The sequence below is a fragment of the Ostrinia furnacalis genome, unplaced genomic scaffold (genome assembly GCF_004193835.3).
Source record: "Ostrinia furnacalis isolate ACB-3 unplaced genomic scaffold, ASM419383v2 OfSCF2800, whole genome shotgun sequence".
In the NCBI taxonomy this organism is placed as follows: Eukaryota; Metazoa; Arthropoda; class Insecta; order Lepidoptera; family Crambidae; genus Ostrinia; species Ostrinia furnacalis.
This window is the reverse complement of record NW_021133039.1, coordinates 69,484-90,276: the sequence shown is the minus strand read 5'-3', so window position 1 is coordinate 90,276 and position 20,793 is coordinate 69,484. Positions and strand designations below refer to the sequence as shown.

At 38.9% G+C, this 20,793-nt stretch overlaps 2 protein-coding genes across 2 annotated transcripts in view; one reads left to right on the top strand and one right to left on the bottom strand.

Annotated features, from left to right (window-relative positions):
- LOC114356394 (COPII coat assembly protein sec16) overlaps positions 1-20,793 on the bottom strand; it is a 93,066-nt gene that overhangs the window by 58,283 nt on the left and 13,990 nt on the right. Inside the window, exons 6-7 of the mRNA XM_028309548.1 lie at positions 18,884-18,977; positions 2,567-2,731 (exon numbers count right to left, since the gene is read on the bottom strand). Of these exons, the coding sequence (XP_028165349.1) occupies positions 2,567-2,731; positions 18,884-18,977 (259 nt within the window). The remainder of the gene's footprint in view (positions 1-2,566; positions 2,732-18,883; positions 18,978-20,793) is intronic.
- LOC114356369 (uncharacterized) lies at positions 10,561-13,822 on the top strand. The gene is made up of 2 exons (XM_028309496.1): positions 10,561-13,156; positions 13,194-13,822. Exons 1-2 carry the CDS (start codon positions 11,466-11,468, stop codon positions 13,252-13,254), a joined length of 1,752 nt encoding a protein of 583 aa, XP_028165297.1. The 5' UTR covers positions 10,561-11,465; the 3' UTR covers positions 13,255-13,822.

The window sequence follows — 20,793 nt, the reverse complement described above, 5'->3', positions numbered from 1 at the left end:
TTGTAAAATCTGTTGCAATGTGGAGCCGCGGTGGTCGTGTGCGTCCACAGTCCACAGAGCCGTCGGTTATCGCTCTATCAGCGAACACAATGTTATCACGGCGAGATCTTCAGCGACAGACCGCCGGGCTTCGACACCACACCCGTGGCTTTTGTACACAAACACAAGCCGGAATGTCACGGTAGCGCAACTAGCAGTTATTTGAAAAACATTTGACACCAATGCATTAATTGCTCATTAGTTAACAGTAGCAGTTTTATTGAAAGTTAACAAATCAAGCTCAGGCTGACGAACTTTTTGTCAAAATCCACTATACGTCAACTGTAAATGCTAACAGCTTAGCTTAAAACTATTTCGGAGGTTAAATATGAGGCTTGCCAGACAAGTTGAGCCCGTGTCACGTGACAGGACTTACGCCCCGCGTGCAATATGACAAGGCGAGGCACCTGAATTAATTCGTCGATTTAATGTAAACCTTATAATTTGGTCACAAGAGCGATTTCAAAGAAGTAAAGTCCATGGAATAAAAGCCAATAGCCCCCGAGCGTATTAGTGCCGGCTGCCCAGCCCACCCCTATTTGAATACGGACCTCGCGACAATTTAAACTTGTAAATCGCATAATCCAATGAAACTGCCCGAGTGTCCATCAGAGCGTAAAGTTGAAAGGCGACTAAAGAGTTTAGGAACACCCAAATGAATATTAAATTAACATTTTTTTATTTAAAAGAGATTCGAACATGAGTTACGACACTGATTGCTATATGTATTTGCCGAAGCTTTTAGTGAATTATAAGATTGTGTGTTGAAAACAGAAATGGTGGACAGTTTGTAGTGGAATGCGTTAGCTGGGAAATAATTGGAAAGGCTTCGCGAGCCGAAGCGATGGCGTGAGAGGGGCGAGCGACAGGGCTGCGACTGGGGGCAAAACAAAGTATCCAATTTCTCCACTTCCCCACTTCCGACGCAATTACGACACAATATTGTGGGGCTGTGGCAGCGGCCCGACCGCAGCCCGGCTGAAATCTAGGCACCGCTGCAATCTCGTTACGGAACATAAAATACACTCTCATTGTTCTCCTTAGGTTTTTTCGCAAGGCCTATTCAAACAAAGAAACCTGTGCTCGTCTAAACGACGATACACATCTACAGGTGTGTTTTATTTCCAGTCGGTGGGCATAGTGCACGACATCGTGCGGAGTTTAGTGAGCCATAATACACTGTCATGTCTGCTGAATACGCCAACAACATCGACCTATCTGATAATTGTGTCATCATACATAAAGATAATCCGCAAGTGTCACAGTCATGATGGGCCTTGTCATTCTGTTTGGCAAGAGGGGTTGCATCCCCTGTATAATGAGTGTTAAAAAGTTGGATTATTATGACATCACGTTGTATAATTCATGAGTTATTATAATAAACTAACAATCCAATTTGCTGGCACGTGATACGAGTGATTTCTGTTTTATTTATTACTTCCTGCTAAAATTGTTAATGTTCCATAATTTCACCTTTTGTGTAATAATAATAAATAATAATCAACAGATATAATTACATGACGCGTAAGTAAAAGTCAAGATAACATTTATTAAAGAGGGTGATTTCCCCACCTTCCTAGTAACGACATCTAGAACGAGAGTTCCTCTAAACCCACCCCTTCTTAACAACAAGAGTGGCACAATAAAAAGCCCTAATATTTACAAAACAAGAACAGTTGAAAACATAAAAGCTCTTATCGCCCAGAGCGTCGCGATCCATTAAAGACACTTCACAGAGATTTGAGGGCGGCACCGTTAGTGTTACAACCAAAATTCAAAGGTCTCCCCAGTGGCAGCCACTGGTAAATGAAACCTGTGAAGTCGAAGTGTAGCTTTAACAGCCGAGGGTCTTGTTGGGCTGGCTTGACAAGGGCACTCAGCTTTCACAACAATACGTTGCGTCACAATCATGTGACCCTGTACAGTAATGTACCAAAGGCATGCCAATCAACGTCATTTGCCAAATGCATACCTACTGTTGTAAACTTTGTCATTATCTGTCTTGTCATATTTGTATTGAACACGTTTTAATATAAGTATTAGCGAAACAAAACAAAATGCAAAACATGTGACAGTTTCACCTGAACAATAACAAGGCGATTCAGCTTCATGAATACGAAACAATAACTCAATTGATATTTTAGTACGTCCGAGTCGAATTTCTAATTTGCCACCTTATAGGCGCCTACAATTAAAACATTGACCTTGATATGACTGAATGCAGTTTTATATTCCTGTCTACCAATTGACGGTGAGTCACGGAGTATTGTCAACAGTGTCGATACAAGGTTAGCGGCTGAACCAATCGCAGTTGGACTAACCTTGTTGTAGTGACTAAGCTTTGTTTCAGGGGTTTAAATCGCAAAACGATTTTATCGTCTTTGTCTCATTATTAAGTGATTGAGAGAGAGAAACAGAATAAAGGCCGTCACACATGATGAAGGTGCTATCTTTTTAATTCTGAATATCATCCGCCAGGATTTTTGATACGCGTTCTAAGAACTATAACTAGCTACAATTCACTTACCAGGGTCTGCAGCCAGTTGCCTGTAGACGGAGAGCGCGACGTCGTCTTCGCTGACAAAGTCCCAGAGTCCATCACAGGCCACCACCACGAAGTCCTCGTCTCCATCCAGGTCCACCGTGGCTGTCTCAGGCCGCGCCGTCACGTACGGCTTGTATTGTGCGTCACCTTGATACAAAAAGTCTACCATTAGCTCATCAGTCATGAAAAAGATGTTAAATATACCAAGCTAATAAATGCTTTCTAATATATTTTTTAAAAGATGATAATTTCACTAGGATACTTGTAAGAATGTTTCAACTTTACATTAGTGGAAAACATCTAAGCTTTCAACTTTGTAACAGAAGTGAAAATATTGCGAGATCTATACCTAGTATCTTTCTGTCATCTGTCTGTCAATGTTCATTTCACTAAAAAGACTGATTTTAGTTATAGTATACGTGAGTATAAACGTTTAAGCTTTTAACTTTGCTACGACAATGAGGAATTTGTAATTAATTTGACGTAAAAAATACTCGTATCAAACTTTTTTTCAGTTAAGAGTTGGTGTGAAATGAGAATTACTTAATAAAAGAGCATGATTAGCTAAAATTTTTCAACCAACAGTAATAAAAGTCTAACGTGTTATACCGAAGTGCCTTGTATGTATGGCTGATTGAAACAGGCCTGATTAAAGGCCTTTCAATTATTATTATGATCGAACAGCTACTATCTACTTTTATTAGCGAGATCTACAATGTACGTGTAAAATTGTTGTCATCATCTCCACTCCATATCTAATTAAAAATGTTACTCGTTATAATTTAAAAAACTACTGTTATAATCAGTGTTGCTGGATATATTTCATAATTATTATAATTAGAAAGTTCCGCGCATTTCATTCTTAATACCAAATATTCATATTGTAAGTTTCTACAATAAATCAGTTGAGTTTTGTAACATTTCATAATTTAGTTTGTATGTCCAAGACCAAGAGATACGCTGGCCTCTTATTTACATTTAGAAAAAGTTTCACGCTTATGTTGAGTACGCAAAACTGTTCTCGTATCCGACCCCGAATGGCTTATAGGCCGGTGTATCTAATCTTGCATAAAAATCAGAGCTCGGTTCTCGTAATCGAAGGGAGTCTTAGTAAACGTTTCCGCAGTTAATCTCCCGTGGAACGCGAATCGATGGGTTTAGGACTCGATACTTGGGGATAGAGCCGGTCATTGGCTGCGGAAAGCCGTGAAGAAAATGTCAACATTATATTGTAACTAAGCCGTCGACGATATTGAGGGTTGTTACTTTTAGGGGACATTGTCATCGATAAACTGCTATCATTTGAGGTAATAAATATTAGACTCAATGCTAAACTCACAGAACTTTACAACACACAAGATTTTATTTCGAACATAAAGAATTACTCGTAGTATCAGAACACTTATACCAATGTCGGCGCATTATAAGGTATACCTATCGTTGTTGTTGCTGTTAAATTGAAATTCACTATTTTCATTTTACAGTTTAATGACGCTGCACGCAATAAAAACTTAAATTTCAGTCTTTCTGTATTGACTAACTCCATTCAAATCAAATTGTCCACAAAACCATTAACATCCCGCCAGCCCTACAGACCTAGATCGACACGTAACCCATCCCTACCCTTGCACTGGCCACGTGATCGATACCGCGTGCAGTGGGGTCGTAGGCCGGGGGAGCGCCGCCGCGGCGCCGACGCGCGCAACTCCCAACAATCCGTCCAGTAATTCGATGCATTCGCGCCTATTGTTTCAAAAATGCAAAGCTCGCCGTGTATGTGATTGAGGCCTTTGTAAACGGTTCAATGGAGTTGCACGAATTTTTAACGCCATTTACGTAAGGGAGGAGACTTAAAAGACAGACGAGTAAAGGGTAGTAGACATTTGAGTAACACAACAGCAGATATTAATAACATAATAAGATACATTAAGAATAAATTTAAATAATTTTCCTTCAAGATTCTATGGCCATAGACTTAGACATGCCTTTCAAACATGAATATTGTCGATCCATCCTGTAATAATTCGATGCACTCGGGCCGATTAATATCAAAAATGCAAAGCTTGCCGTATGTATGATTGAGGCCTGTGTAAACGGTTTAATGGAGTTTTCACAAATTTTCAACGTCATTAGGTACAGTCAGCGTCAAATAGTCCGTGACACCCAAACTGGTCAAAAAGTTGACAATATACAACCTTATTTCAACCGTCACATTGCGAACTTATTGTCTACTTTGGGTGTCACAAACTTTTTGACGCTGACTGTACCTAAGGGACGAGAATAGTAGACGTTGAGTAAAAACAACAGATCCTATTTAATAGTGACATCTCTTTTCATTAGGAATAATTTTAAATTAAGGATAATAATCCTTGAAGATTTTATGCTTTTAATAAGACATGTCTTTCAAACACGAATACTTTGAATTTGANTTGCTGCACCAGGTAATAGCAGCTTTGATCTTTATAATTATGCTAGGAAAAGACTTGTAATTGCTATACTTACACGGTTATGCAGATAGTGTGCGGAACTCAGCCGCCGTCAGAAAGTTGTGACGCGGGATTCATGTCCCGGCACTTGCTTTTGCTGCACCGTAATAGCAGCTTTGAACATTATATCCTAGGAAAGGACTTGTAATTGCTATACTTACACGGTTATGCAGATAGTGTGCGGAACTCAGCCGCCGTCAGAAAGTTGTGACGCGGGATTCTTGTCCCGGCACTTGCTGCACCAGGTAATAGCAGCTTTGATCTTTATAATTATGCCAGCTTTGAACATTATATCCTAGGAAAAGACTTGTAATTGCTATACTTACACGGTTATGCAGATAGTGTGCTGAACTCAGCCGTCGTCAGAATGTTGGGACGCCGGATTAATGTCCCGGCACTTGCTGCACCAGGTAATAGCAGCTTTGATCTTTATATGCTAGGAAAGGACTTGTAATTGCTATACTTACACGGTTATGCAGATAGTGTACTGAACTCAGCCGCCGTCAGAAAGTTGTGACGCGGGATTCATGTCCCGGCACTTGCTTTTGCTGCACCGTAATAGCAGCTTTGAACATTATATCCTAGGAAAAGACTTGTAATTGCTATACTTACACGGTTATGCAGATAGTGTGCGGAAATCGGCCGCCGTCAGAATGTTGTGACTCAGTATTAATATCCCGGCACTTGCTGCACTATGTAATACGGCATCTTTGATCATTATATCTTAGGAAAGGACTTGTAATTTCTATTACACTGGCCCATTTATTGTCCTGACTAAAGCAGTGGTAGGGTTAATATTGAGACGTGTAGAAGTGCTTTTTAAAAGCCTACTTGCATAAATAAATGAGTTTTATGAGTTTTATATTTACACGGTTATGCCGATAGTGTACTGAACTCCACCTTCGTCAGGATGTTATGACGCGGGATTAATGTCTCGGCACTTGCTGCACCAGGTAATAGGGCATCTTTGATCACTACATTCTAGGAACTAGGAAAGTTCTTGATATTGGTATAACTACACGGCTATGAAGATAGTGTGTTAAACTTCCTTACAAAGATGAACTATGAAACATAAGAGCTGTTATTATACATTTTCTTGGTAGTCAAGTTGTAGAACCTGGCTATCCAAGAGTTGCAACAGAGAGAGGTGGGAATAGGTTACAATCTAAACTTTTCCCACCATTTATTATCTTTAACATGATCTAAACTTGAGATCATGTTAAAAGTTATCTTGATAAGGAAAAGCATTGTTTCGGGCAACCAATAATATNGCGTTAATCCTTTCGTTGCTAACAGTAAGAAAAACAAGTCTACTAATAACACGCTCGTTAGCATTATTTTTCTACACAATCTCACAAGATCTATGTTAAGTCATGTACGATGATTGCTCATTGAAAAAAGCTGAATAAAAATATTACTGATTCCGAAGTGAATTGAAATTCACGCGACCATGACGACAGATTATCCACACAGTAATTACAGAAAATTGCTTTAGGTAATACGAAACTCAATGTTAAACCACTTTAACATCTATTACCCAATAATGTAATGTAAGTGAATTCTAACAGAGCCGAAAATCGGGCTTGTTAAAGGGTTCCCAAAAGGTCAGACATTTCCCACTCTGAAGAGAGATCTTTCTATCACTAACTTTAGGACAAAATGAAAGCTGAAAGTGTGTGAAATGTTCACAGAAAAAACAAAGGATAACATACTGGGTATGTCACACAAACAACATAATGCCGCATCTTTCATAAGAGAAATAAAATCATTATTTAGGAAAACAATATGCAAGCCACATGTCTGCCGATTTTAGAATTATCTTACACGTGTTCCTCCAGAACGTTACAAGAATAACAATAATCACATTAAGCTTCACAAACAAAACCCAATAAAGTTATAAAATAAATGGACATTGCGACACTTAATTTGAGTCAAGTTGTCTCATCATAATAAAATACAGCGACAACATTTTCAGTGAGTTTATTTATAAAGAAAAAGATGATTAATCGTCCATAATATGAAATCCCCTTCAAATGGTAACATGATGATTCATTACCACGGAGTATGGCGCCAGTAGTGGTCGCAAAAGTGACCACTTCCAACTACAGGCGCAAGGGGATCAAGGTCAGATAATTTTAGACCACTCGTCTCGGTATCGGGTGCTTAACGTTTATTGAGATACTCGTTTTGAGATTGCAGATGTAAAGTCATGTTAATTTAGAGGATAACTTTCGCATTTTTAATTGGGTTTTTATTGGTCTGGTTTCCAAACTTGGACCTGGAATAACAAGCCGGTCATTACGGCCATCTTTTTTGAACTGCAAGATCCTGGTCAATATAATCATTGCTTAAGATTTTAAAGGCTCCAGAAGCGGTAGAGTTAATTTTTACAATGATTCTATAAAAAACAAAACATCCCAACTTGCGAGATCTTCTTACAGACTTGAAATTCTAACGTATCGAATTCTCAGAGTAAAGAATAAAGAGGTAACGATTTATTAGGATTATTAATCTTCTCCATCTTAATAACGTCGGCAATGTTCCTATAACTTTCACTCCGCGTTGTAAAAGTAAAACTTTTGAACTTTTGCGTGCTTAAATTTTAAACTTAGTAACAATAATTATAAAGCTTCTATTTCGATCCGAGATTTATTGTTGATCTTTACAATGCGATTTGCTTCCATCGTGACTAACTAACTGCAAAATGTGTTCCAAAGTTCTTTATTATTTTCGAATTACCGTTACCGATTTTGAGATCAAAACGGTAGTGGACGGTTAAGTACCCTAGTCAATTGACATACTTTTTAGGAAGCTGTCAAAACGCGACTCTCCCATAGATTTAGAATGGTAAAGACGAATCTGACGTGATCAGGTGAAGAGTTCGCCACTCTATTGATTAAAATCCAATTGGTTCCCAGAGCTAAAAAAGTATGTTTTTTTTAATTCTGTCTTGGAAATTGATTACTAGTGTCGACTTTACCCAATTCGCTGCAGTAGATAGATTTGTCTAGTTTTTGTGCGCGTTGAATGGCATTCCTCGCGCGATGCAGGGTGAACGACCACCGTGGCCTAGGGAGGTCGCCATGCTTCCAATATGGAAGCTGATAGTCGCGTCTAACCACTCCCTCGGTTTCAATTCAATGGCTATCTATCTTTTTGTTATTTATTGCTTCATCAAATATAATTGTTTTTGATTCACTGCCTTCTATTTAAGTAATTTCGTTCATATTTATTATTAGATTTCGATTGAAATTAAACTAAACATCACCAGATTATAAAATGAAATGCACACACAATCATTTATCATTTATTCCGTGAGCTAATAAAATGCTAAACACAGAAACCAATTAGAAACAATTACGAAAATATGTCAATCTATTGCAGTTATTTAGGTGTCCGAGCTACGCTTGACCCACTATTAAGTGTGTGTGAGATAACACCTTGGATTTTAGAGCGAGACAGCACGATATCCCTACCTCAACACCCTTCCCGCGCGACCGTACCCCCACCTAGCGGCGCGCGCGCTGACTTGTTGCGCCGGGCGACTGGCGTCGCTGCTCAGTACGTCTTGGATTTCCAAAGTGAACGCACGAAAGTACAGTGTAAAAATTATAGAAGAAATTAAATGTAAGTACTCTTTAAAGTTTATATATTTTACTAAAATGCAAGAAAGCCTTGCATTATAATGTCGTGAAATTTGTGATTGCCCGCTCCCAGGACGGCAAACTCACAATATTATATCGGAATGTAAGTTGCTAGGAAAGCCCTAAGCAAAAAAACTTACAGCTGACAGTCGGCTGTGCCAACNGTGCCAATAGACGACGCGTCACCTACGCAAACGTCCAGCCGCCCGTCGTCTGCCGCTCATACAGCGCAGACGACATGTCGACTGCGCCTAAACTGACAACAATATTTCCAGATGGCGCAATCTACTATGGGACGTCTGTCCCAGTGGGATCCCCCAGCTGAAGATGAAGTCTTTTTCAAGAACGTTATAAGCATTCTGGATGAAGTGTACCCAGAAAATTGGAGGGATTGGGTCGTCAATACACCCACCTACGCTGACCTTTTCGGAGAGTCCATATCCTCCGATTTGGAGTGCAGACTCCGGTTTGCCGTCCCCACTGTAAAACTCGCCCGGGCCCATAGTTCGGAAAACACTCTCAGTGAACGCCGCTATAGGAAGATAAAACGAATTTTAATAAATTGGCCTATAGGGCGAGCGCTCATATACACTCCCCTGACAATTATGGCCAAAATTCACCCGGTGCACCCGGATAACAAATTTCCTGATGCAGTGAACGTAATTAAAGGCGAATTGTTACCGCGACATGAAGCTTCAAAAATTTTAAGAGGAGACCACATTCCCGCTTCTGAATCTGAGTCTATCGCTAGTACCAGAGCTTCAAAGAGAGTTCACAGTCCAGTCCAATCACCTGTCTCTAAAGAACCCAGGATGAGCGAATTTATGGCGCAACAAAACTTTCTGCTCGAAAAGCTTTGTCAATTAGTTCAATCTACCAACGAAAATGTGAACACGATTTTGAACAAAGGAGTCCCGTCTGACTCAGCGTACTCTCCTTGCTCATCTACCTTAACGCCACTTCATAGTAATGGTGAAGAGCCCCAAGGGGTGCTTAATACCGGGAATGTTGAAGACAGCTGGCGCCCACCATCCTTTGGAGGTGATAACGATAATTTTGCTGTTGCGGATGAAGAGGATACTACGATGGAACCACTTGAAGACTTCACTCCGGGTACCAAAGAATCTGAAGCCAAGATTACTAAAGCCGACGAGACTCTAGTAAAACAAGGCTGTGATTGTCAGAGGTTTAATTCTGAAAGCTGGCAAAACATCCGGTATGCTGACGTACAAAAAACGTTTCAGGCAACCCCAGCCTTTACTTCTCTTAAAGTGAATGGCAATTTAGCTACAGTGACACCTACTTGGCAACTTGTTTCTATATTAGAGAAAATGGACCTATGTCTTGCAGCCATCACACATGGACTATTACAGCAACGTCACACATTTCAAGAGATATATAAGAGCTCTCCTCCTTCAGTNCACTTTCTAACCTCAGAGTCGACCTTTCGTAAAACCTCAGATTCCCTTTTGCAATATGTTTGCGGCAAACGTGCTGAAGTGATTCAACAAAGAAGAGGCATATACAAACCAACAAATAAGACGCTGAACGATTTGCTTCATGGGATACCTCCATCGGAGACCCACTTATTTGCCGAACCTCAACTTTCAGAATTTGTTAAGGAGCAAGGTGGTGTCTCCAAGCTTTTTCCTGGCAAACGAAGGAATATACCCACATCAGCGTTCACAAATCGGTCTGCACCAAGGGAAAGGAAAATACCCCCTGCATCATCGTCGGAGAATCAGGACAGGACTCATTCGACATATACTCACAGAAATTCCACCAATCGCAGAACAGACAGACCTAGATTTCAAACGAAACGCGCTCCTACCAANTCGGTCTGCACCAAGGGAAAGGAAAATACCCCCTGCATCATCGTCGGAGAATCGGGACAGGACCCATTCGACATATGCTCACAGAAATTCCACCAATCGCAGAACAGACAGACCTAGATTTCAAACGAAACGCGCTCCTACCAAGCAAAATAAAAATAAAAAATGGTAAATTTCGGGCAGGACAGGTGAGTAAATATCTACAAGCATGGAAAGCACTGGAAGCACCAAATAATATTATAGCTACCTTGTCTGGCTATCGCATACCATTCATTAGTGCTCCACCTATATACAGATTTACTAAAGCGTGTATCCAGCGTTATCAAACCACGTCATCCTCAGAAATGTCTCATGAAATTAACAAAATGCTGAGATCAGGCGCTGCACGCTCATGCAAAAATAAGTCAGGATTACTATCTCCTTTATTCTTACGTCGGAAATCTGATGGATCAAACCGCCCAATTTTTGATTTAAGATATCTAAATAATTACTTGAGACCTCCGAAATTCCGTTTACTTAATCACTTTAGAATCCCTTTGTGCTTACATTCATCAGATTTCATGACAAAAATAGACCTGTCTCAAGCCTATTTTCACATTCCTATCGCTGAAGCTCACCAAAGGTTCCTAGCTTTCGCCTATAAAAATAAAGTATATACAATGACTTGCTTACCTTTTGGACTTGCCACTGCTCCATGCACCTTTGCAAATATATCTAATTGGCTGGCAAATTATTTCAGGACGGTGGGCATTCGCATATTAGTATATTTAGACGACTTTTTAATCATGAATACCGATCCAGTACTACTACAAAAACAAACGCACTACGTACTAAATTGCCTATCAGAACTGGGGTGGTGTATCAACATGGAAAAGTCGATTGTGACCCCCACACAGCTAATAGAATACCTTGGTATAATATGGAATACGGAGCAAAACGTCAAGTACCTTCCAGTGATCAAAATCAAAAAACTTACCGTCCTCCTGCAGAAGATGCTAAAAAGAAACTGGTGGACATGGCACACCGCCAAAATTGCTCTAGGAAGCATCAACTTTGCGGCTTTTGTAGTACCACTGGGAAAACTACATTGCAGAGTGATCCAAATAGAAGCCAATCGGTTGCCAGAAGACAACAAAAACCAGAAATCCCCACTACCACAACATGTAACCCAAGAACTACAATGGTGGCTAGAGAATATCAACATACCAACCCCCATTCACTACAAAGACCCAACAGTGTTCATAACCACCGATGCATCCGATCAAGGCTGGGGAGCTACAGTGAACGACCTAAGTATAAACGGTACCTGGAGCAAGGAACAACTACTATGGCATATCAACTTGAAAGAGTTATGGACGCTGAAAACAGCTCTCGAAATTGCAATCCCAAAATATCGAGGCCAAACAATCTTAGCGCAAACCGACAACAAAACAGTAGCCGCCTACATCAACAGGGAAGGGGGAACAAAATCATCGACACTGCTACAAATGACTTCGGTTATGCTCCAGGAAACTCATCGCAATCAAATACATCTCATTGCGCGTTATCTACCAGAGAGGTACAACCAGTTAGCCGACAGCCTATCCAGATTTCAAGGGATGCCGGAATGGACTCTATCAAAACAGATGTTAGAAATAATATTCAACAAGCTGGGCTCCCCAACAATAGACCTGTTTGCAAGTTCACAGTCGGCGGTCGTGGATCAGTACGTATCGGAGGACGCACGGGACCATCATTGTGCATTCGTGAACGCTTTCAGCAGGCCCTGGCACTACCAACTCGGATGGATTTTCCCTCCACCGCCTCTCATACCTCGAATATTACAGCACCTGAAAAAGAGTTCAGGACAGTACCTATTAGTGGCTCCAAGATGGGAGAAAACTTTCTGGAAAACGGAACTGAACCAAAGAGCCCTCAGCCCACCGCTGACAATTTACAACCTACACCGACACCTGGTGGATCTGCAGACCGGGAAACCACCACCCGCTGCAGAGAAACTACATTTGCAGGTATGGAGGGTTCAGGCTGGGCCCATCTAGTCGACTCTTGGCCGGAAAACGATAAAACTCTACTAGAATCAGCATGGCGTAAATCGACCTTAAAAACATACGGAACGGCGTGGGAAAAGTGGCGCGCGTGGTCTAAAGGAAAATGTGCAGTGGATGACCCAGCTCCTGGGCACCTGGCCATGTTTATGTCCTACCTACACAATGAGACTAAGTTGGCGCCAAGTACGATTGCCGTCCACAAATCGGTTGTTTCAACCTTTGCCAACCCAGTAAAATCAGAGGCATTATCTGGACACCCATTAGTAAAGCAAATGATGAAAGCCATATCGGTTACAAAACCTCCTCCTAGAAAGTCAACTACCTGGGATGTGGGGATATTAATTGAATATCTTCAACATTATAATATCGATGTTGAAAGCATATTTCAAGTTTCACGTCATACTGCTGCGCTTTTGCTACTGTGTTCAGGACGAAGGATACATGACCTCACACTATTGGACATAAGCTCAGAGTTCTTTGAGGATGCGAACGACTACATCATATTGTGGCCCAAGTTCGGCTCTAAAACAGACTCTTCAACCTATCGACAAGCTGGGTGGAGGTTGTCAAATGAGGGACCAAATAAGCTCAACCCTGTTGTGTGGATCAAAACACTTATTAGTCTGTCACAAAAGCGAAGAAGTGCTAGGCAGAATTTGAACAGCCTATTTATCACCACAAGGGGTAAAGTCAATGTGGCCTCACGAACTGTAATAGCAGGCTGGTTGAGGACTCTGTTTCGGGAAGCCAACATTCAAGATTCTCCAGGCAGCTTTAGAGCCGCAGTAAATTCCAACATGTGGTTGAAGCACCATATCAATATTGATGAAATATTAGCGCGAGGAAATTGGAGAAGCAAAGATACATTTATCAAGCATTATTGCAAAGCATTACAAAGATCTCAATCTAGTGAACCTAAAACTAATAGTAATATTTTTCAATTATTTACACCAATATGATTAACATGATTCCTATAAATTAGTGATTAATAGGCTTAAAAGTCTAGACTGATTAGTTATACTCAAAGATGAGATTATTTTTATTATATTTTCTATTTTACTATTCTTTTGCAAGAAGTATTTTTATTTTATGTTACTCTCTCAGAGTTGTTGATTTAACAAAGTATAAATTATGTACTTTGATAACAATAAGATTACATAAATACAAAATGTGATGTTAAACAGAATTTTATTTAAATTAATTTTTACCCTACCAACATCCATAAAATCATGTCAACTAAAGTAACTAGTTGNCATGTGGTTGAAGCACCATATCAACATTGATGAAATATTAGCGCGAGGAAACTGGAGAAGCAAAGATACATTTATCAAGCATTATTGCAAAGCTTTACAACGATCTCAATCTAGTGAAACTAAAACTAATAGTAATATTTTTCAATTATTTACACCAATATGATTAACATGATTCCTTCATAAGTAAAATGGTACTTACCAAATTAGTGATTAATATGCTTAAAAGTCTAGACTGATTAGTTATACTGTAAGATGAGATTATTTTTATTATTTTAAGTATTTTTATTATTTTAAGTATTTTTATTTTATGTTACTCTCTCAGAGTTGTTGATTTAACAAAGTATAAATAATAATTATGTACTTTGGGTAACAATAAGATTCCCCCGAAGGGTAGAAAACGGATATTTAGGTTCCAGCGTAGCTTGACCCACTATATTTAAATGCCTTGCCGGCTGTGTGATAGTACTGAGCAGCGACGCCAGTCGCCCGGCGCAACAAGTCGGCGCGCGCGCCGCTAGGTGGGGGTACGGTCGCGCGGGGAGGGTGTTGAGGTAGGGATATCGTGCTGTCTCGCTCTAAAATCCAAGGTGTTATCTCACACACACACTTAATGGTGGGTCAAGCTACGCTGGAACCTAAATATCCGTTTTCTACCCTTCGGGGGGAAAACGGTGNACTAGTTGTACTGACATGCAGCGCCGGCAGAAAATAAACACTTCTCACACACACTTAATAGTGGGTCAAGCGTAGCTCGGACACCTAAATAACACCGTTTTCCCCCCGAAGGGTAGAAAACGGATATTTAGGTTCCAGCGTAGCTTGACCCACTATATTTAAATGCCTTGCCGGCTGTGTGATAGTACTGAGCAGCGACGCCAGTCGCCCGGCGCAACAAGTCAGCGCGCGCGCCGCTAGGTGGGGGTACGGTCGCGCGGGGAGGGTGTTGAGGTAGGGATATCGTGCTGTCTCGCTCTAAAATCCAAGGTGTTATCTCACACACACTTAATAGTGGGTCAAGCTACGCTGGAACCTAAATATCCGTTTTCTACCCTTCGGGGGGAAAATGGTGTTATTTTCAAAGCGAGGCGAGATGATTTTTAGAGTTTATGATTGAGTTCAAGGAGTAAAATAAAATAAGGAATTAGAGAGTATGTATGTATGAACTACCCTCATAATTTTCCCTATATGAAAATATTTACATCTTGGCGAGAACATAAATTTTAATGTCGTTTTGCTCACCAGATATACAATTTTCGACTACTTGTGCCCATAAATGAAATCGCGAACGAAACAGCAAGTAAAATGTCATGTGTAAGTTAGACGGAAAACAATAAATGATTTTATAATTATTAATAACATTCATAAGGTAGGCTGCTGTTTTCAGTTCAGGGTTAATATAAACGTTAAAAACAATACAGTCTAGGACTCTGGCCCAAATGCTTTTGCTCAATATTTGCTATTTATATGGAAATGCTAGCAATATCCGAAGAAATACAAGTGGGTAGACAGACAGTGGTAGAAAAATAACAGATGACCGTGTAATAGCTTTGGTCACGCCAATACAGCCCATTTGAATAGTTGTATATGAAACAATCTAGAACGAAATGTGCTAGGGCTGTCAAAAGTCGCTACAAGGTTTGTTACTAAGCGAATAATATAAATTCCAAAAGAACTGTGTGTCTGTTATCTTTTCAAACCTTAACCACTGGAGTAATTTTGATAAATTAAAATAAATAGCTTGAACGTTTAAAGTTGGATTAGACTTTATGCCGCAAAAAGGGGTTGAAAGTTAAAATGGGGAATTAATAATTTCTCATGCTGACGATATGCAGTCATTTTTTTTATTTTTTATTAAAGAATAAGGCATTGTTTTATTACTGGATAATTGTAAATATGACTTATATGTAACTTACAAAGTTCTTTTCTCAAAACATGTAAAAAAATGTGTATAGATTCTACTGTCATGTATTACATTAGTTATAGTTTATGATTAATTTACAACTTTGTTTACTATGCATGTAGGCAATAAATAAATCTGAATAAATTTATGTCTGATGAAACTGATATCCGCAGTGGACAAATACTAGTTCTAATAATAAATCTTTTATCTAGAGCTCATTCAATTTTATTGGTCCAATTAAAAAAAATATTGGTTAATAATGAGATTCTGTCTAAATTGTTATATTGTTTTTTAAGTTATTAACAATTAGTTCCAGGCTTTCAGTCATACTGTTACTTTTTTATCCACAAGAAGAAAGCTGCATTTCAAAGCAGGTCAGCATTTGGAAAGTCCTACCTAATGGAAAGTGATGATCCCGGAGGTGAAATCGATTGTGGAAACGGGACTATTCCCACTTCTCGTTCCCACCACTGCAATTCCTGTGTAGCCAAGATCTACAGCTTGACCGCCAATAAAAACCCAACTAGTAAAGGTTAAGTTTGTCCAGGGGGAAAGTTAAACGACAAAGTGGAACAATTATTAAAATAATAATACTGAACTGGTAACCCTGTATAAAAGTGACCGTAGCGCACATCCGCAACGCTGGGCGGCGGGAAAACCGCACGGACCAAACACAAATTCATTGTTGTCCGAGACAAACGACGCACGCGCCGCTAGCGACGCAATTTTGTTCAATTATAGAAATAAACGGATACAAGACCAGTGAATAAAAGTTTAAGGCTGGGTGGGTTGCACCATCTTACTTTAACTTTAACAAATGTTAGAAATCTGACACTCCATACAAAAAAACAACGCCTTTTTTATAGTTACGGATAAAGTTAGGTGGATATATTTTCANGGGGAAAACGGTGTTATTTTCCATTGTTTGAAAAGCAAAACAATACTGGGTTTATCTCGGACACGTCCACCAAACATGTTTCTTTCTTTTGTTTATACCTAATTGGCTACTTGTTTCAATAATATTAGAACATAATCAGTTCTAGGTAAAGTATAAAATGTAGTTACTTATTATTACTTAATTTGTTTTAAAATATAAGTTACTACTTTCAATGAAAAGCCAGGTAAGTTAGTAATACTAGAACGCCTGCTACCAAAAATAAACCAAGCTTAGCAATCCTGAAATATCGCTTGAGTTCTATTGTAGGTATCGATCGATAAATTGGAAATAAAAAAAAATATAGAGAATACACGTTGACATTTTATTTTTACCCGACTACGGCAAAGCAAAAGGAGGGTTATGATTTTGACAGGCTATGTATGTATGTATGTTCATCGGTTCCCTCGTAACTTCTAAACTACTTATCAGAATTCGATAAATCATTAGAAGCGTCTTAATTGTCCGCTGGTTATAGATATGGTTAAAATTACTATGCAAGTACATTAGCAACTTTGTTCAGTTCAGTATTCTGAAAATCTTATTTTATACTTTTTCAGCGTCGTTTTTTGTCGTAGTTGGGTTTTAGTTTTTTTACTTTTTAGACACACAATTGAACCAATGACTACCCAATTTTAACATTGCTCGTTTTTTCAGAGGAAGTAAAAAGCTAAAAAGACTCCATTATCTCTAAGAGCAATGATTAATGATATCGCAGTACATTAATGGGTTTCATCCCCCGACTAACAGCTTAATGATCGGCACGCGCCTTATTGTAGGACCGACTGTACAATGTACAGTCACCCGCGATGAATTGTAAACATGTGCATTCCATTTTGGCACTTGTTGCAATGATTTAAGAACACACCCGTTATTGGTCATAAGAGTATGCGATGGAGCGACGCGAGAGTCGCCAATAACAATAAAACGACCGATTAACTTCACGTTAGCGTTGTACTACCAGCCCCCGAGAACACCCCTTTGTTTTGCGAATTGAATCTGATATAGGTACGCTCAGTTGAAATATCTTTATTGACTTCTTATGAATTATTAAAATCTTTCTTTAAATTAAGCACTAAAACAAAGATTTTTTTGAATATTCAACTACTACAAATCTAAATGCTTTTTTCAACACTTTCAAGTGCAAGTCCAAACTTTTACTATGGGTACTTAAAATACTTTGAAGCAGTGACATTTAAGTGAAGTGCTATTTTAACACCAAACATACATTGTCCAGTAAAAAAAAATCGGTTCTTTGCAATACAATAACTAAAATACTTTACATTCTATTTTATGAAGTTCTAATCTACTTCTCAGTACGTTGCTAAACTCTAATATAATAAACAAACAGTGACATGCCATCTCACATGCAATAAATCCAGATATCTTGACAGACTGGCTACGTAGGAGATGATAATGGATCTCCATTACTGCCTATCGCCGCTTTCTCCTTTACACATTTTTCCCCAATCTCTGTTCATTATTCTTCGCTTACGTAAACAGGATATCTCTCAATACATCAAGGAGTGCTCTCGAGTTTCTTGATTTTCCCTAAATAAGTATATCTGATAAATGCACTCGTAGTAAACATTTTTAAATTAAGATAAAAACTACACCGTAAAACAGGTTTATGTCCACCACAAAACTTAATCTGGGACGAAGTGCTCATGAAAATAAATGTCCTCACAGGAACGACACTAACATATACATTTTATACAGCCATATTTCCAACGATTCGGGCGGGCAGACCGGGCGTAAGATATGTCAAAAATTCGGGCCCGTTTAAACAGGCCGGCGCAGTTTTCATGGGCCGTCTTTTTACTGCAATTTACAATCTTGTAAATGCCACTGCTTGGCTTACGGAACGATTATTACACTGCAAGTTCCACATTCTCATGCAATTTAAAGTTTTCGTACGTGTTATGATACCATTTCAACACTTTTAAATAATTCATAAGTAATATTTAACATCGCCGTTTCAGTCCACTTGAAGTATGTAGAGGAATTTTAAAAAGCTCATCATTCTCGCTAAACAAATTGTTAATTCGTTAATAAGGCACGGAAGCAGTATGTGGTTAGGTCCATCACGCTATCATCTCATCTATTACAATCGGTTAAAAGTAGATACTTTGAAGTCGTATGACTAGGACAATTAATTTTTAGTATTTTGTTAATAATTGTTTCACTGAAAGGTTGACTCACCGATCGCTCGAGAAACTGCCAATTGGCCGTTGACTCGCCAAGTGCCCCAGTACATGACAGTGCCGCCTGATGACTCTATTCGATCTCTTTCGTCCTGTGAAATTAAATTAATTTTATTTTGTGTTCTAATAGGGATGATGACTGGGTATTGAAATCGAAATAAAAAATATGAGTCTAACGGCCGAATACTGAAACGCCATTTAAATATTTGACGGCTTCTCAAATAGTTAAGCAGCTCCTAAACTTACATTTCGCATACTCAAAACAAAATCTGAGCAGTTCTCAATTTTTAAGCACCTCTCAAATTAAGTTGCACTCAAACTCCACTTAAATGAATTTTCGCATACTGAAACGCCATTCAACGCTAAGCATTACTCAAACAACTGTCAAATCGTCTTAAGCAGCTGTTAAATTTGAGAGTGCTTGCGCGGTATCTTAAATCCTATTCTTATACCTAAATCGACCAAAATAGTGGTAAATAATGTGTGTCGACGTTATAATTTCTTTCGAGCCTCGAGGAAATACCTAGATCTAATCGCAGGAATGCAATAAGGCTGAACGCTATTGAAAAATATTATTATAATGACATGCAACTCCGAGCGAGGTTCCGCGTCTCTAAAGAAACGGTGTTGTTTCTGGATTCATAATTTGGAAGCTCTTTGAAACCCCTCACCAAATGCCATACAACCAGTGGACCAAAATATACTTATTATAACCCTACTGTTCTACGCAACGGGAAGTTATGAACGTGTACTAGGTGATATCTTCCACATCTAACAGCCAACTGTGCATCGTATAGTGCACGAAGACACGAAGTAACAACCAAAATAGCTGCTATGAAATCGCTTTACATAAACATGCCTATTTCTGAGGATTAAGGGGACATCGCATAGCAGCATTTCCAAGAGTTGTTGATTTGTCAATTTGATGCTCTGTCAACAAATGTCAATTGTGGTTACGTTTCGGTCCACGATCGCTACTTAATAGATTTTAACAATAAAATGTATCACATTTAAAATTATTTTTTTAATTAAATAAAAATGCAAGCATTAATTTTTATATGATAAAACGAGATTTATATATAATAGAAACTAAAAATAAACTGTTCTATGTTAAGTTGATTGAGTATATTTCCATAAAAGACAATACATAACCAAACGATGCTGCGTGTAATGGATAAAAGACGTAAAGTTATCATTTGTGTAAATGAAAACATACTTTTTTTGGTAAATGTTGCCATTATGTAAACATTTGAGAGCTGCTTAGCTGATCACGGCTTCAAATCCGTTGAGTAGCGTTTGAGAATACCATTTAAAATTGAAGGATACTTAAATTTAGGAGCCCGTCAGCTGAGTGCCAGATTTGAGTAGTGTTTCAGTATTCGGCCGTAATATTTTCTAATTATCTGTCTCGCGGACAAATAATTGAAATTTTGTCATCTAGCCTATTATGATAAAATATCTTTAATTAATTATTTTGGGAGTAAAAAAGACATGGAAAAAGCTTAAATAGTGACTTCATGTATAAAGCGCGTGCTTCTGAGTAGAAAACTTTATTAAAGTTTTCCACACTGATTACCTCTGACCAGGCTAGAGGAAATCAACCACCACATATGATAGGTCTAACAAAAAAGTAGCTGTCGACAATGTGCCTTTTTACCCTGTTGATATAACGTGCTAAGGCGCAAAAAAAATCCGTCCGTCATCGATGCCAGCAGCGCCACGAGGTGAGTGTATTTTACGGCGCTGCATACTATGCAGAATGTACTTTTTTTTCGCCTGAGATACAGGGAAATTTTCTAGGCTTACCTTTAGTAGCATAAGATTAGACTAGAGTTTTAACTGTCAAATAAGTAATTTAATAAAGATTTTATTTATTTATTTTAAACGGCTATGCTCGGTGTTTCTTTA